Source organism: Miniopterus schreibersii (genome assembly GCF_964146895.1).
Source record: "Miniopterus schreibersii genome assembly, chromosome: 2".
Classification (NCBI taxonomy): domain Eukaryota; kingdom Metazoa; phylum Chordata; class Mammalia; order Chiroptera; family Miniopteridae; genus Miniopterus; species Miniopterus schreibersii.
In genome coordinates, this window is record NC_138102.1 from 115,973,500 (window position 1) to 115,991,950 (window position 18,451).

General features: G+C 34.0%; 1 protein-coding gene across 1 annotated transcript; it reads right to left on the reverse strand.

Moving 5' to 3' along the window:
- Positions 1-1,755: 1,755 nt before the first annotated feature.
- On the reverse strand, positions 1,756-12,229 carry NTS (neurotensin). The gene is made up of 5 exons (XM_081129589.1): positions 12,150-12,229; positions 11,938-12,023; positions 9,627-9,688; positions 4,656-4,880; positions 1,756-2,462 (listed from the first exon to the last, which is right to left on the reverse strand). The coding sequence occupies exons 1-5, from the start codon at positions 12,167-12,169 to the stop codon at positions 2,310-2,312; spliced, it is 546 nt and encodes a 181-aa protein (XP_080985715.1). The 5' UTR covers positions 12,170-12,229; the 3' UTR covers positions 1,756-2,309.
- Positions 12,230-18,451: the final 6,222 nt, after the last annotated feature.

Below are 18,451 nucleotides of genomic sequence, written 5' to 3' on the forward strand. Positions count from 1 at the left end.
TTGAAATGACCAGTTTTTCCATTGAAATGGGAGAGTGAGGGGTAAATGCAGGTTGGGTGTTACATTTGGCAGAAAGAAAAATATATAATTTTCTTTTTATTGCTTTTAATTTCTAGTGAAATAATTAGAGCGTCATCTGATGTGAGGAGAATGGCGAGTGTGGCAACTCAAGAAAGGAGAGAAGGTATAAAACAGACTTCAATGAGAATTAGAGGCAAAATTTATTAGGCAAATGTAGTAGGAGTGCTGGGCAGCACTAAGAACCTGAGACTTGTGGTCACAAATTTTAAGTGTGACTTTTCAACAACACTGAGTGCTTTTCTCCAGCTTTGTTCAGCTTCTCAGGTGAGGCCAGAATTGGGGGAGATTCCAGTTTAATAGAATTTTGATAATCTTACATAACACAGGACAGGAAGTTGCGGTCTACAAGGGAGTGATTTTCATTTGGACCATAGGATCTAGGTCAAGAGACTAGCAAAGTGAGGGCAGGAGTAGAAAGTGAAGATGAAAAAAGGTGAGGACAATGGACTAAATGGAATCATAAATGTTGGAATGAGGGTGGTAGAGCATATGAACTGAAAACAAAAGATGATGTTTAGGGAGTAGGGTGCTTAAAATTGAGATTTTGGAGAGGCGTATTTATTGGTAATGAAAAGTCTGTGGTATGACCATGGAAGTGACTGGATGAGATGAAACAGATAAAAATGTTTATTGTTGGAAGTGGAGGGGGAAGGACCTGAAAAGGAAGGTTACTGAATAGATCTTGCACCTGTGTGCAGAAGTACTCAAGGGTAATGAATGAAGCAAGTAATGAGTTAGGAGATCAGTAGTTTTATAACCCAGAGGGTTAACATGTGAAATTGTGTTATGCTCTGTAATTTTTGAAGGGAAAAGGAAAAATGGTATGAAAGTCACCAAAATAACTTAAATTAGGTTATTAATATGTTCCAGGAAACCTTTTACATCTTTTCCATATATCAGACTATTTGACATTCTCCTCCATTCCTCATCATTTTTCACGTTTTGTAGTTGAATAAGCAGGTTCAATAAGTTGTCCACCGTTACTAGTGAATAGTGGAGCTGAATCTGGGCATTCTGAATTCAGAGGGCACACTCTAATCACTGCAAAATAGTTTCCTTCTTAGGATCATGTTTTGGACACTTTTTAATGTTGAAGCTGATAGGATGGTAAAGATGGTGGGGGAGGGTGGTTGTGAGAAGGCATGATTTTAACAGGAAAAAACAGAGATCAGTGGGTTGTTCTTTAATAGGGTTTTACCTAGGGGAGGAACAATCATCAAAGAACATGGGGTTCTGAAAGCTTCTTAATTCCAGAACAACTTATACCCTAATATTATCTTTCAAAGACGACTATGGACTAGGTTTCAGCCTTGTGAGGAGTGTTCTTCCTAGACCCTTGTAAGAGTGAGAGTCCAGGATGCCACCACTAATGGTGAAATGTAAGAGCTGCGAAGGTTTATGAGACCCACCATAAATATGGTCTCAAACAAAGTTTTTGAGCAGTTATTTCTAGTAGTTCTTTTCCCTCAAAAATTCTCTCTCAATTGGAAAAAAATATTAATCACACATATTTCTTGATGAAGTTAAAAATATAGCCATCATTTACTGAATCATGGGGAGGGGGAGCCAATGAATGGTAACTCTTCTAATGGAAGTTAACTTCAGAGAAATATGTGGTTCCTATGGCTTATTGTCTCTTTATTGGCTAGTAAGTTCATTTAACAGAAAAACAAAGTCAGTTGAAAATCATTTATTAAGATAGCCATAATTATCAATAGTTGATCGATCATTCTTTTAAGTGATCCTATTTTATCACTATTACCTCCCCATTTCTGAGAGATTCAGGAGTTGAGTCTTTGAAAAGAACATGTATTTCTCTCAATTAAAACAAACAAACCAAACATTCAGTCAAATAATAAAAGCAGTACTATTACTTTTGGGGGGTTGATGATATGCAGTCTAGACTTTGCTGTAGGACCTTATTATAATCTCTCACAATTTGGTTTAAAATGTCGAACATTCTGACTGTTTAAACAACCCATCAAGTGCTTTGCAAAATTACAAAATATTCTATATGTGACTTAATTAATATCTACTCCAATTATTCACAACACATCATGCTCAAGATCTATATTTATTTGAACACATTTAGTCCAATTTCTATTAATGCAGAAAAATCACATCCAATAAGCCACAATTGTAGAAGAGACATTTCCACACAGATATATTTTGATACTTAATTAAAGAATGATAAGTCATGTTCACATGGAAATAAAATAGTTATCCTCTTAGTAGTAGTAAGAATCTCTTTTGAGTATGTAGGGTCTTCTGGGTTTATTCTTATACAGTTGCCGTTTCAGAATGTAAGGAATTTTTCTCTTTATAACTTCTTCCTTTTCATTTTTGTCATTTCCATTATCAAGAACATCTTCCTGAATTAACTGCAAGATAGACAGAATATAAATGAAACTTGCATGAAAGAAGTCTTCCATTTCAGAGTATTTTTCTACATCTTATCTCATTTGCTCTTCAGATACTAAGACATATGTGAATGAGATATATGAAGTTCAAAGCAATAAGTGTTTTGTCCAAGAACAAATGGCTATCAAGTGGCTGAGAAAGAATGAGAACAGGATTTTTCTGACTCTCTGTCCAGTGCTCTTCCTAGTTCATCAAGCTAACCTTTTTAATATGTCAACATCACACACTAATGTCTCCAATAAAAGGAACACATCTAATAGAACTTTGAGAATTTTTCAGGCTTCAATTTATGCTAGACCAAAATGTTGTGAAAATATATCATAAATAGCAGCAAACAATTTCCAATCTAATCAACCAAGTTTGGCCTGAAAGATCAACAAGAGTTTGTGTTCAATTAAATTATTGACTTGACAGCTATTCCAAAGATCCATTTCTCAATCATAAAAAGAATATGAACTAACATACTTAGTCATAGAAATTAACATATGTGAAAGTTCTGTGTAAATGGTAGAGATCTCTTTAGATTGTGATGCTTAATAATTAAAAGCAAGTTCAGATACAATAACTAAAGGAGTTCATCTCTAGGAGGAATCTTACCTAGTATCTCATGGAGTATGCCCCAATCTAAAATTAGTTCCAAACACTTTTTCTGATAATACTGTTCTTATTCAAAACTTTCATCTAGCACAATATATTTAAGAATTAACTCTTTCTAAGGTTTTTCATGTAATTTAAATGAAATTTTTAAAATGAATGTTTTTAAGGTAAGAATTGTGCTCATATTTGTGATTGACTTCTAAACTTTGGGGTGTTACTCTAATACTGACAAAAGACTGTTTTTAATTATAATGCACATGCATTGAATTGTATCACAAGTAGTACTTTATTTCAACCCATAGTTACTTAATTTCAGAGGATGAGTAAAATCTGTTAGACAATCTTGTTTCTTAATCTTTTGTTTCTCCCTGCATACAGTCTGCAATTAGTTGTACTATGCTCTGAATGATATTATCAGTTTGTTATAAATCATTCAGTAACACCAAAATAGCAAAAGTTCTAATCTTATGTTCACCTGATTTGCCTGTATAATACTTTATTGATTTCCCCCTCCCCAGATATATACAATATAATTGACATTTCCTTATGTAAATGTTAGTATGTTTCAAGTGTTAATGACTTCAACAATATGTTAAAGACTAAACCATTTAGCTGAATTGGAATTAAGGGATGAATTAGTTCAACAACTAAAACTAAAGCTAACTTCATGGTGTTTCATCTAGAAAGTATCTTCTGTGTGTAAGTGAGAAAAACACTACAAGTTCTGTTTTGCATTTTCTCTTTTCCACAAGGTATCCATGATAGTCAGTTATTGAGATTGTTATGTTAACAAGAAGGCACCCTCAGATGCCTCGTGTTGGTGTAAGCCCATAATATAAAACGTTAAGCAAATAATTCAGAGGCTTATCTGAAGAAAATGTTTCCCAAGTTGGGAAGATGTTTTCGTTTTATTTTCTTTAAAGCATCTTTCACTCTCCCAAACAAACAGACATTCCTGAAACAAAGGTTGTGAGTTACCAGTGTAGTATTTATTACAACAGATTCATTCAGTCTTTCATTGTCATTCTGTATAATGAACTTGGCTGTGCTGACTTTGGTAGCCCTGGGTTAGCTGCTAAGGATGCCTAAAACCCACACATTCCATTGAAGTAGGAACATATATATGGATATGTGAATATATATCCTTATCATTCTGGTTTTATTTGCCTAATATGTTCAAATACTAATGGAAACTTCTGTGTTTTGTGTTTGTTTATAGATAAACATACATGACAGTGCTTCTAAGAAAACATTTGCGTTCTCTAAATTACTTAAGCACTGCTACCACAACCACCACCAAAATGTGCCTAAACGTGCCATTCATTTCAGCATTTGGATCAAATCTGCCTTAAGATATATCCTCTTAAAATCGAAGGAAAAATATTTTGCTCAACTCCAAATATTTGAAGGGAACTTTGAAGATCTAGGGAATGTTAACTTCAACTCACGGCTTATTCTTCTTTAGTATTAATGTCTTCTTCTTATGATAATGATCAGAATTTTAAAAACTGGTACAAATGAGAGATAACTACAATTATATTTATATTTTGTTTTACCTGCCAGTGTTGAAAGGCCCTGCTGTGACAGATATTTCGGAGCTGGTATATGGTCAACATTGCTTCCGAGCTAAAGTCATCTAAGGCAGTGGGGAATTTCCTCCTCGTAATAAGCTCCTCTTCATGAAACTCTCCTGTCCCCTCAGCTTGGCCATTCAGGTTGTTTACCAGACTGCAAACATCCAGCAGAGTCATTTTCCAAGAGGGAACACTTGCCTTACCAATCTGAAATATTAAAAAATAGAGATTGCATTTAAAACTTACATATGAATAAATAAATTTATATTGTGCTAAGTAAGCCATTACATTTTAAGGTCTAATTGTTACTCTAGCCGAATAAATACACTGTCATTAATTTAGTAACTTCATATCACAAATTTGAATAGCGCCAATGCCTCATATTCTCTATTTTTTTAAAAAATGCAATAAAGTTATACATACACATGCACACATACATGAGAAAAGCAAGAAAGAAAAAAGAAATGACAGGAGGTAGAAATATATAAATATGTATGTATATCACATTACAGATGAAAAATATTAAATATACCATTATCTCTTAATTACACATCAGTTTAGTGTCTAATGGAGCAGAGACTAAGGCACTACTAATGGACTTGGACAATTAGAGTAGTGAGAGACCACTAATCTATTTCACACATTGAGTTGTTACAGGCAGCATTACAGCTTAGCAATTCATTTGCAAATTATAATATTCTCTAGATTGTGTCTGAAACCATTAGCACCAAAATCAGTAACTTTCCCATATGCCAACAATAATCAATGAGAAAAGATAAGGGCACAGGAAAACCTAAATGTGACATAATTAGTGAAAATTAGCAAACATTTCAAAGGGCATAGATGAAAGAAAGCACAAAGTTTTCTTAAAAGACTAAAAAAAATGGAATGACTGCTAAGCCATGATGGAAAGACTCAGTAACAATAGTTTCGGGTGTCAATTCTCCCTGAATTATTCTCCAAATGTAATCCACCTGCAAATCGAAGTTCCAATTTGGAAAATGTGGGGAGACTGGAAGTTAGAAGAGGTGATTTGTCAAAATAATTATCAAGTTAATTTGGAAGTATGAATGTGTGAGCATATTCAAAATGATTTAGAAAAATAGAAAGGTAATGAGGAGGAACTTACTTTACAGATATTAAAATGTATTTTAAAGCTTCAGGAATTAAAGGAGTGAGTTAATAGAGCATGAATAAACATAAAACTCAACAGAAGACAATATAATGTTCAATAATAGATCCAAGTATATATGAGGCTGTAGCATATAGCAAAGTTTTCACTTGAAATTCTTAGGACAGTTGGCTATGAGGAAATCTGGATTTAAATCTAGTTATAATTTCTCTTGACATATTATAGTCTAACAATATCCAGATGGATTAAATAAAAATAAAAATAATGTTTAAATACATAGAGTTTATTTTATAAACCTGGAAAGGTATTATTAAACAAATATCCAAACCAGAATCCCTAAACAAGAAGATAATTTAAATACATAAATGTGTAAATTATGTCTCTGGAAAATTAACATTCTGAACTAAAATCAAAAGCAAGCTATAATGTAAAAGCTGACACAATGTGTTAATATTCTTAACAAAAGTGGAGCTCTTAAAGAAGAAAATGGTGACTACCCCAACTAAAAAAATAAGTAAATAAACCTTGGATAAGTAATGTGAGCAAATAAGTCACAGAATCACATTTGAAAGAAATATGTGGAATGATGTTCAGCCGGGCTTCCATTAGATCAAAGTTTAAAAAGTACAAGTACACTCTATAGTCTACCTATGGGGACACAAGGACCAAGACACTTCCTTTCCTAAATATTTTTTGGTCTGGGTGTAGATTGGTATAACTTCTTGAAGGGTGTTTTGGAAATATGTTTTAAAATTATAAATGTGCATACCCCTTGATTAAGATTTTGTCCTAAGGGCAAAATCTTTTTGTAATCTGTGAGGACAAAAACATTCACGATAATGTCTTCAATGGTTTGGAAATTCTTTCAACTATGCCCCCTGAATATGATTATCCAGCCACTGCTTGGATTTTTCTGCTATGGAAAGTTAGAGGCGACACTCCATTGTGTGGCAGCAACACCTTAAATCCTGCCAATTAATGGGATACTATAATTTTACATTTGGAAAACTCTTTGGAGATCATCTAATTGATCATTTTCTGTAGTGTATTTCTTAGAACACTAGTTCTGCACTCACTGTTTTTAAAAAGGAATTCCATTGTCAAGTAAATTGGAAAACTCAAAGGAGAGTAAAAGGTTCCTTGAATTTAGGTATCCTCAGCAAATATTTGTCGTAACTTTTTAATGGTGCCCCTATAGTATCCAATGCTCTCCAAACTAATTGGATCACAAAATGCTTTATCCATAAAGCGTCTGCCAGGACTAGTGTTGTCAATTATTTTTTGGATGAGGAAACAGTTAGTTGTCTTCCCTTTTGCTGATCAGAATAGTCACTACGTCACTCAACACTATTGTTTAATGTCACATTAACTAACCCCCATCATACCTAGGAAGCACAGCAGTGGGAATACTCTTGACCAAAGGATGTCTAAGAAAACATGTATTTGAAAACATTTTGTCTAAGGTTTAAACTATTTCACTCAGGAAAAAGACAAATACTCCCTCCTTGACCAACTCTAAGTTCCTCTGAGCCCTCTTCTTGACTAGGATCTGACCTTGGGTTCTGTCCTTGGTCTGCTTTAGTATAGTTTTGACACAAATCCTGTTGAGTCAATATAGTGAAAATGCTTCACATACCTCACCCTTGGTATCTGATCGCTCTAGATGTATCTGATGTTGGATCAGATTTTCACCCTCGATATCAGAATCCTGTTGAAATCTTGAAAAATCCTCCTAGCCCCTCCTAGCCTTAATGTTTCCTGTTAGTAATTTTCCATCCTCTGACCCCCACCCTGCTCCTCCACTATAAATCCACACTTGTCCTTACTGGATTCAGAGCTGAGTCTGGTCTCTGCAAAATCTCCCCGGTAGTAGTTACTTTTGAAAAAAGTATTTCTTACTATCTTTAGCAAATATTATGAATACTATTCTTTAACAATTAACATTCTTAGTTATTAAGATATTTTATACAAATGTTTATAATAGACCTAAACTTATAGATAAAAAGTTTAGAATATTTTCTTCTTGTTTTTGACATGAGGAGAACTAGAACATTTGTGGTTTCTACTTACCATTATTTGATTTAACTTTCTAATACATAATAAGATCCTGGTCAAATTTGCGTTTCCTTAATTAAATGGAACCTAATCTATATGACTAACGCTACCTGTAATGTACTGAACTCAGATGAGTTCAACAAATGGTGGATTCGAGCATTTCACTAAATTGAAAATAATTAAAGTCACCTGTAGCAGAGCTCTAAAATTTCTACAGCTGAATGCAAAAGTGAAGGTAGGTAATGAATCCTAGGTTTCCATTGTTAGTTCATAAATATTTATTAAATTCTTACTGTATACAAGGCACTGATTTTGATCATAGAAAATTACAACATTCCAGCAGATTTTTGAAAGCCTGAAGAAATCATATGTACTGGGTTCCCTTTATTAATAAAAGTGTACCAGCCCTGCCAGGCGTGGCTCAGCGGTTAAGCATCGACCTAGGATCCAGGCGATCAGGGTTCGATTCCCGGTCAGGGCACATGCCCGGGTTGCGGGCTGCAGCCGATCAATGACTCTCTCATCATTGACGTTTCTAGCTCTCTCTCTCCCTCTCCTTTCCTCTCTCTGAAATCAATAAAGATATATTTAAAAAAAATAAAAATAAATAAAAATAAAAGTGTACCAAAATACTAGCAAACGTAATTCTATGTATATGGTAAGGTTTGTTGTACCTAAAACATGCTCATCCAATTAGAGAAGAGAAACCTGAGATGGCAAGACCAGAGTTGGAGCATTGCTTCAGAAATTACACAGGCGTTTTGAGCTCTTACTTTCTTACCATAGCATCTGTTGACCCTTCAGCCTTGGTATCCCAGTGTTACAACAGTGACTGCACCAGGTGACTGCCTCACCTCAAAATTTTATTTTCTTTGAGAAACATCTTTTGGGTGGGAACCCTGTTCTCTAACTCTACATTTAGATACACACTGGGTAAATCCATATAGTGTGGTAGCACAGTAATCAGTTATATTGTAATTGAGTTGTATTCCTAGCTACAGGTTGGGATCTAGGAACCTTGTTTTTAAGACCCCAGGAGAGGAATAATAGAGTCCAGCATACAAAGTTTTACTTGACTCAATAAAAACAATGAGCAGATACAGATAACACTTCTGTTATAAGAAGAATTCAAATCAAGGCATGGGTTTCATGTTAAAGCCTATGAGACCATAAACTCCAACCACAGTACTAAAAAAAAAAAAAAAGGAAAGCAAGCAATGGTCACTACCTACTTGCTTAAGATCAAATAGTTCATAAGTCATGGTTGCAGAATTAAATCTCAGGGCTTCTGTTTGCCAATTATTGCTCTTTACACTCTGCCACATGTCTTTCATGGACTGTCATGAACTTTCTATTTTAATTTAGGAACTCTATTTTACTTTCCCCAATATAATATAAAAGGCTAAATGTCACTGAACTCTCATTTATGTATTTAACTTGAGGCCAGTATACCTTTCATCACACACAATTTCATAGGAATGGAAACAGGATTTCTTCAAATACATATACATGTCCACATAAATAATATGTGACTATTTAATTAAAGTTACAATATACTGATTGATAGTCACTATAATTTCTTTCCCTGTCACATCAACACCCTTAACTCCTTTGAACTCAAGGAAAAGTTTCCCGAAAAAGGAAATGCCTCCCAATGAACTTTTCAGCCTTTATGGGAAGTTATTGCTATAGGAAAAGGACACCATGTTTATAATGAGAGTCCCTATGTTTCCCAATCTTTGGTTTAAAAAAAAAGAAAAACTTACCTTTGATGTGTGCACATTGGTCAATAAATCTGCTTCTAATGCTTTCATTTCCTCTTCTGAATCTGAATAAAATCAAAACCATATGTTTACTATATAATCACATATCATATAGTTATATTGTAACTGCAGATTTTAGATTTATCTAAAAAAATTAGTCTTAGAGGCATGCTATCCTTCCTATGTACTTATTCTACTCAAAATAGTATTCAGAAAAAATGTTTAGTTTTATTTTAGACTGAAAAGCAGCCAGAGTACTAGAGGCACTTCTAAGAAAATAAGCACATGATTATATGGCAAAGGGGCTATTGATGATTTGGAGTTATTTAATCTCTAAATCTCAAAGTTAAAAACCTGATTATATCATATAATAGAAATGTCCTCATATATGCTGGTTCATTTTCACCAGCAATAGTTTACATATATAGAATATATGCATATGGATACTTAAAAAACATCATGAGGAGGTGTGTACAAAGACTTTTTAAAACAAAAACAAAAAAAAAGGAGAATTTCTTATTGATAATTTTATAATAAGAAAAACATTCAGATTTATTTGAGATTCTATTTTACAAAATACATTTTGAAAGATTTGATTTTCTACTTTAAAAAAATTCCAATTATGTGTACTTAGTAATTTTATCACAGTCCATTAAGGAAAATGATTAAACAAAAGTGATGTGCATTAATACATATACAATAGCATTAAAAATGGATTTCTGATTTTTTTTTTTAAAGAATATAATTTCCAGTTTTCACTAATGAATATTTTACCAAAAAATTAGAAAATACTATAAGGTAATTAAAAAATTAGTTAAAGAACAGCACAATAAGATGACTTAATTCAAATTCACTGACCTGCATGTCATAAAACAAAGCAGAAGTTAAAAAGACTCTATCTCTTTGCACTATACACTTTTATCAAAAAGAAGTGTGACATTTGGAGAAACCATTTGTTATATTGTATCTAGGAAATAAATTAAACCAGAGATCGTTTTCTATTTTTTAGGGACACAGTCTGTTTTTCAAAAGAAATAACTAATTCCTTTAAGAATTTATGAAAGATGTATACCAAAATCCTTGTAAATTGTGGCTTATGCCAGCAAGAAATTTCACAATTGGATAAACAAAGTATTAAATCAATAACAAAGTTTTACTCATATGCTCTAAGTATACCTCTAACCTCATGTAATTATTAGATAAAAACATAATTTTAGAAAATTTGGTATTTATCTCATAAAAAATTTGCAAACTGAGAAGTTCAAAGTCTTTTTAAAAATCAAAAGAATTAAAATGTTTTATAATTAACATTTATATCTTCTGCTAGATTTAATTTTATAATTTAAATAAAATCATAGAAATTTAAATTAAACATATCCATGTCATATTTATCAGATAAAAAGTATAAATCAGGTTAAATTATTTTTCCTGCATTTAGTCTCTGTTTTCTTTTTCATTTTGTTGTGACCATTTAATTATTTTAAAAATTAATTGAAGTATATTGCAGTCATTATGTTTTGTTACTCTTCTAAATTTAAATCTCATTTTTAAGATGAATTATTGATAATTATTTAGAAATCTATGGCTTCTCCTTAATTATCACATACAAAACACTCTAAGAAAATAATCTTTATTAATATAAGAATGCCAATGTTCCAAATATATTTTGTAACAATTTCAATGGCATGCAAAAAAAAGAAATTAATTAATAGGATGTCTATTATTTGTCACATAAAAATACTATATAAAATGTGTTCTCCAAAAGGACTTAGAATATTTTTGTATTTTTCCAGAAATAATTTTTACAAATAATGCTTCATTTATTTATCATTAAGGATCCATTTTCAATCAGTTGTTATCTTAACACACATGAACAGTTAAGAAAAATATTTTGGGGGAGGGAGAAGCCACTGCCTCCTAAGAGAATGACAGAATGAGACAAAGCATTTTGAATGGACTGCGTGTTAATTAAGGGCTCTCACTTTGACAGACACTGCTCTGTACTTCTCATCAGATAGTGACCAGCCTCGTTTAAGTTTTAGATGTTTTTTATTTTCTCTAGTAATTGCATTCCACAGAAGGACCTGAAGTGTTTTATTAAACCCCTTATTGCCTTGCGGATTTAAAAACAGAAATCTCTCAGTTCTTGTAATCATAAAGACAGAGAAAGAAAATGTGCAGCTTCTATCACTAAAAAGCAAATCCAAAATAAGGGAGAAACTCTCCTCCTTGGATACATTAAATTAAGTAGCAACACTCTACAGAAAAGAAAAAAGAATTCTCTTTAGGGAGCTATGAATGCAGCTGAGCTTACCTGAGCACAGACTCCAGGAGGTGCAAGCCAGGAGGATCATGCACACCAGCTGGATGTTCATTCCTGCCATCATCTCCTTCAGATTCCTAGGGAGCAAAGTTCACAAACGTCAGGCACGCTGAAGGGGAGCTCTCTCTAGTGCCTCCTTAGCTTCAGCTGATTTTGAAAGTGACTGAAGTATGAGAGGTGCTTTGGCCATTCCCTCTATATACCTGCAGGAGGCTGATGTCATGAGGGCATACAGGGATTATCTCTCCAGGATGTGCCCTCCCCTCATCTCTATTCCTCCCCCACTCCCTCCTCCCTCTTCCCTTGGCCCCCCTCCTCTGAAAGTGACATCTTCCCTAATTGCAGCTGCTACTCCAGATTTCTGACACACATTCCAAAAGCAATTCCATAGAGAACATACTAGAAAAGAACTTTCGGTACAACAGTTTCCCCATTTCCTCTCTTTCCTTGGCTCCAAGAAGTTGTCATTTTGATTTTGTGAAGTGTGAGATCTGTGGTTTCTGATACAAGGAACATCTGGAGGATGAATGTCTGACATGGGTGTTGCTTAAGGTTTGGAAGTTCTTAAAGAATTGAGGTTCTTTTCTAATAACCCCCACTTTTGAATGTTTCCAGGTTTCGAGACCAATATAGGTCTTAGATAAGACATGCTAAAAGCAGAAAGAAAGTGAAAGATCAGCAGAGAATCAGTTATGATATTAGAGCTAAACAAAAGAATTTAGAGGAAAAAAATCAATTAAAAAATACTAGCAGGCTAGGAATAGGATATTATTTCCTAACAAATTGAAAGTTTTCATAATAAGTAACTGGGAAATAATTTAATTATGTATTCTGACCTTTGATTAATTGCTTTAGGACAACAATTTCATGGGTTTAAAATCCAGCTATAAATTATGTGTTAACAGGTGGAAAATGTATTATTGTATCACTGATCGCTATTTTCTGATATTTTCCTCTTTTTCTGTCGTCCTTGATGCTATGCCCTATTCATTGTATAACCCCCTCTCACTGGTTTTCACCTTTACATTACATTTATTTCCCTGTTACAGTCATGAAAGTGAGACTGCACTTCAGGAAATGAAACAATCCTAAATAACCACCACTCACCAAAGTCAGTGTCTTCATGTATTTCATTAAGTTACGATACTCATTCCCTCTCTATGTTCGCAGAAGAAAATTGCTCGAAATGTCTTTTAGAATGAAGCTACCCTCTTGTCTTATTTCAGCATACAAGGAGTCATCTGTTGTCAAGGATGTGAATATTTCAGGGTAAATATTCAGGCTTGTTCACTTTTTAAATGTATCAACCAAGTAGTAACAATCAAGAAAAAAACCTGAACTGATATCTACAGAGAGTTGATTTATATGATATATGTCTATGAGATTAACTTCTCCATTTTGCCTTAAACTTAAGAAAAGGAATTAATTTGAAACATTTAATAATTATTTAAATTAGCAAGGAGTCATTCATATAATTTAATGTTTAGGAATTTAACAATAGCTGATGCTTTACAAACTTCCATACAACACAATATTGAACATGACTCACAAGCCAAGTTTTATATAAAGGCTAATTGGCAAAGAAATGTGAAATATATGTCTAAATTTTTATCTCTTGCCGCTAGGGGGCGAAATAGAAGTTTAAAATAATTCTGTGATCACTTAACTGATCACAGAATTGTGAGGATTTTGCTTAGTTTCTTCTCACTATTAGAGCATCTTTGTGATAGAAACCTTTTAAAGCAACTTTTAAAGAAATTATATATTCTTTGCATGATATGTAAATTTGTTATTTCTTCTTCTTTTGAATTGCAAATATAAAGAATAATCTTTTAAGGTGTGCACGTGGCCTAATAGTAAAAAGGAAGCGTGATTCTTATTTTTCTCAAATCATTTATTTATTACATAAAGCTCAGGAAAATGTTGACAAAATTTATTCTTAATTAATTAGAAAAAGAAAGGAGAGAATGAATAAGGAAATTAATTTGTTTCAGCTATATCACTTGAATATTAGCTGTCAATGTGAGAATTGTTTTAAATATAGGATATATTTGAAAAAATGGGGGGAAATGTCAAGTGATTCAAAATCAAATGGATGCTATGCACTATTTGGGGGGGGAGCATAAGGTCACTGTGGAGTGGCTAATTCTAGGTTTTATCTACTTGCTTAGGTAAATGGATTTATCTGGGTACTTAGAGATTGCAGCATCTCTACCAAATGTAGATATCTGAGCTTCTACTGTGACTTAATTAGATATTTATTAGCTAATGACTTAAAATAATCAACAGAGATGCCTGAAGTATTGACAATGGGAAAGAATGGTCTGTAAACTTCTTTAATTTGGAGATGAGTTCAACAACTACGTGATGAATAGTGGTTCTTCAGTTCCAAATGATTTCTTCCTGTACCTTTGGAGGCTTCATCACCCCATTAACAGATTCCCAGTCTCTCCAGCCTCTTTATACTTAATACTGAAAAACAACCAGTCAGTGGCATTTTTACCATCTGGAATCTGTCCTCCACCTTCCCTTTGACTTTCCTGTCTCTTGCTTCCTGACCTTCTCTTTTGTTTGCATTTTACAGCCCAATCCAAGTAAACTTCTCTAAATTTGAATCCAGAAAGTAGTCTCAGCTGCTTCTACTATTCCCAGTTTCTGCTAAATGCTTATTCATTTGTGGTAAATTGTGAAGGGGAGCAGAGCCTGCCACCCCAAATATACCTCTTTGGCATATTGATTATCTTGAGCTGGTTATTTTTAAGAAACAGTAAACACAAGAGAAGTTCTGAAAATCAAATAGGAGTTCCCTTTTATAAGGAATGTTTACATCAATTAGGTATTTCTACATTTGTTAAGGTGTCTCCCTCTCTGTACCTGGAAGAGAAGGGTGACTAGATCTCTAGAAACTCTTTATCAGTGGAGAAGGCAAATCTGCATTATAACCCTAATCTTGTTTACTGCACTTTTCCTGGTAACTTCCCATAAATGCCTTTCTCCCACCCCTCAACATTTTCTTTTGTCTTTAGCTGGAGATGATATTTAACGGTGTGGATTAGGCCATTTGGGGGAGCTACTCAGTTTTCCATGTATACAGGAAGTGTACATGTCATTAAACTTTCTATTTGTTTTTCTTCTGCCAATCTGCCCTTTTGTTACAGAGAGGTCTCAGCCAAGAACCTAGAAAGGTAGAGGAAAAATTATTTTTCCTCCCCTACAACTGTAAACTTCTAGAAAGGAAGGACTGTCACTCATCTGTGTATATCATCTTCTTCCAAGGATATGTTTACTAAATTGAATCAAAATACTGATTATTTCAAATTTCTAACATGTTTTTCCATGTTTTCATTTGTAACATTTCTTTTAGGCACATCTCTAATTTCAGTGATTTAAAACTCCTTCAACATTAATTTTAATATTTGATGTGAATCTTTAACTAAGTCAGTTTTCTCAGCCTTTTTTCTAGTCATTCTTTTTCTCCTTGACTGGGAAAGTCAACTTTAAAAAGTTATTTAAGAACAGCACCCTGGGATTATGTGCATTCGTCAGCTGAGTGTTTAGGATTAATTGTGGGTTTATACCATTCCTCTAAATGAGTCTCTGGTTTGGAACTGTAACTCTGATTCATCTGAACAAACAATGATCTTAATCTCTCTGTAAACTCAGTTGATTTTTCTGTTCAATTAAAGTCCATTTTCTAGACATACAGATGGTCGTATGCATGCACACACCCACACCCACATATACTATCGTCCACACAAAATGCATATGACCCAGACCTTGGAGACTTAGGTAAAGGTAAACCAAATATCCAATGTCTCAGGCTATATGTAACCATGCTTTGCCCATAATCTCTATAAATACCAGTTCATTTCCCTTTGGCTCTTCCTGTCTCTGCTTTTGCATGTTTATAGGCAATAACTTGGAAAAATTGATAATAGATTTCTGTAATTAAAACATTTTGCCACTTAAACTCCAATTATGATACAAGCATGGCCTGGGATTCATATGGTAACAAGTTGCCGTATTTAAGGAAAGATGTTTGACATTGTAGTTACTGCTGATCTCACTTATAATCTTGTTTCTCATATCTAAAAAAAAAAAAAGTGATGTCCACAAAATTACTACCCACTATGTGTAATGCTCAAGTAATTGTCTGTAAGCCTCATTTTTGTATAAGACCAAAACAAAAGCATCACAGAAAGAAAAAAGTTCCTAACAGTTTTCTCTTCTTTTCTCACTTTTACAAATTAAAGTGTAATAATATAGAGTAAAAAGTGGGATGAATTTTTATTGAAAGAAAAGCTCACCCCCCCCACCACCGTTATTAACATTACAAAAATCTAAGAAAATTTCTCTAGCACCTATTATATTCAAATCAAGCAGATGCACTTGAGCTACCAGGAGAAGATTCAGTGAAACATTTTCTTTATCTTAAATAAAACTTAACATATTAGATGTTAAATTTAGGACACAATAGTTTATATTATTAGCACTTTGTGGTTTTATTATTTTTTGACCTAGATTTTTCCCCCCTAGTGATCCTGATAAGTCTCATGGCTCTGAATTTTATCTATTCCCTAGTCACCTCCCAATTTGTGTCTCTGACTACTCAAATTGTATAAGCAATCACATCTTCAGCAGCTTTACTTGAAGAATCATTAGGCAAACTTATTGTCTAAAATAAATCATTTAATTCCTCCAAACACCTTTCTAAAAATATCCTCCTAGTGTTCTCCATTTCAGTAATTAAAACCATCATTTACTGAGATGTACAAATCCAAAAACTAGAAGCCATTTACAATTTTTTTTCTCTTCACCTACCACTTCTAAGCTATGAAAACCCTCTGGAGTACATGTCTGCCACTGAAATATATTCCAAATCTAAGTATTTTTTCTTGCTCCATTATCATCACCTAAGTACAAGACATCATTGCTCCCCTGAGCTGCAACAGTGTCTCCACCAACAATCTCGACCCATTTCAATGCAGTCACCACACAGTAGAAGGTGAAGTGTTTTGCTTTTTAAAAAAATGTAAATCTATACTTGCTAATCTCTGCTTAAAACCCTCTAAAGGTTTCCTATTATACTGAGCACAAATTCCTGACGGAGGCCTGTATTATGTCGAGTGGGTTTCTGCTTCCCTCTCTGAGGTTATATCCCACCATTACCCCTCTGTCTGTGTATTTCTAGCACACTGGACTTCAGGTTGTTTCTCAAACATGCCAGTCCCTTTTCTCAGAGATCATCAATAGAGACTGTAGTTAGATTGCTGTTCAGCAAAGACTCATTCCCTGCCTCTTCCAGAGTCGGTGGAATATACTTTCCTACTTTCTGATCATGACTGGTGGCCACAAGGCTTGCTTTAGCTGATGGGATGCTAGCAAACAAATGAAAAACAAAAACTTGAGAGGTGTTTGCCACATGGAACTTGCCTCTGTCTCTTTTTCTACGGCCACAAGACCTCTTCCAAGGTGCTCTCCAAATGAGAAACATGAATCAGAGACGAACTAGGTGTCTTGCAAAACTGCAGTGTGAAACAGGGTCACCCTGGCTAACACAGACATATGAAGATGATTAAACCATTTGTTTAGAGCAGTATAACATTTTTTGGTCACAGTTGACTGATCCAATCATTATTTTAAAACCCAGCCCACGACTACTCCATTCAATCTCTAGAGTCTTTATTTCTCCTTTTTTATTTTATTTTATTTTTGTTTTTTGTAAGTAAAAGCAGGTGTCCTTTTTTCTTTTTTTTTTTGGTCTTGATTCTTCTGTTCTCAAAAAACCATAAAATAATGCTTCTCCCTAGTAGGCACTCAGTAAATATTGTTGATTGGATGAATTAATGAACTAATGGCATTCCAAGCACCCCTCCCTGATGGTTTTAGGGTAGCGAGATCTCACTCACTTCTCACAAGAACATTTTTATTCTCCAGCCTGTAAACAGTAAAACCCAGGAAGCAAATCTCTTTTGGAGAGACTCCTAGCCAAATGGCATGAGACAACGTTTTCCTTCCAGGGAGTATTGAACATTATACTTGAATTGAAATTGACATTTTATGTTGCCATTAAGGGAAACCAGAGATATGGTGGTTCTAAAGGCACATGCCGGTGGTTCCAATGTGACGAGCCAATCTGTGCAGAAAGAACAGGCAGGGCCAAGTTGTGGGAGGCTGAGGGCTAGAGTGAGCAATATACCATTCTGGATCTAGAAACTGCCACCACAACTAATAAACTAATACCACAGGCCTCAGAGTAATCTACAGACTAAACTTGAAATTCATTTATTGAAAACCTACTCTTTGACAGGCACTAGGCCAGGTTAATTTTATTTCATGTGACATAGCATACTGTGAAGAGGGGCTCACAGAACGATATTATTCCCATTGTGTAGGTTTAAAAAATAAAGAGCTGTAGAGGGTTTAAATAAAGATAAGGGGCCTTATCAAGTAGAGCTTGGCTAGCACTAAGCAATGTTTTCATTTCAAAGGCAACAGCTAATCT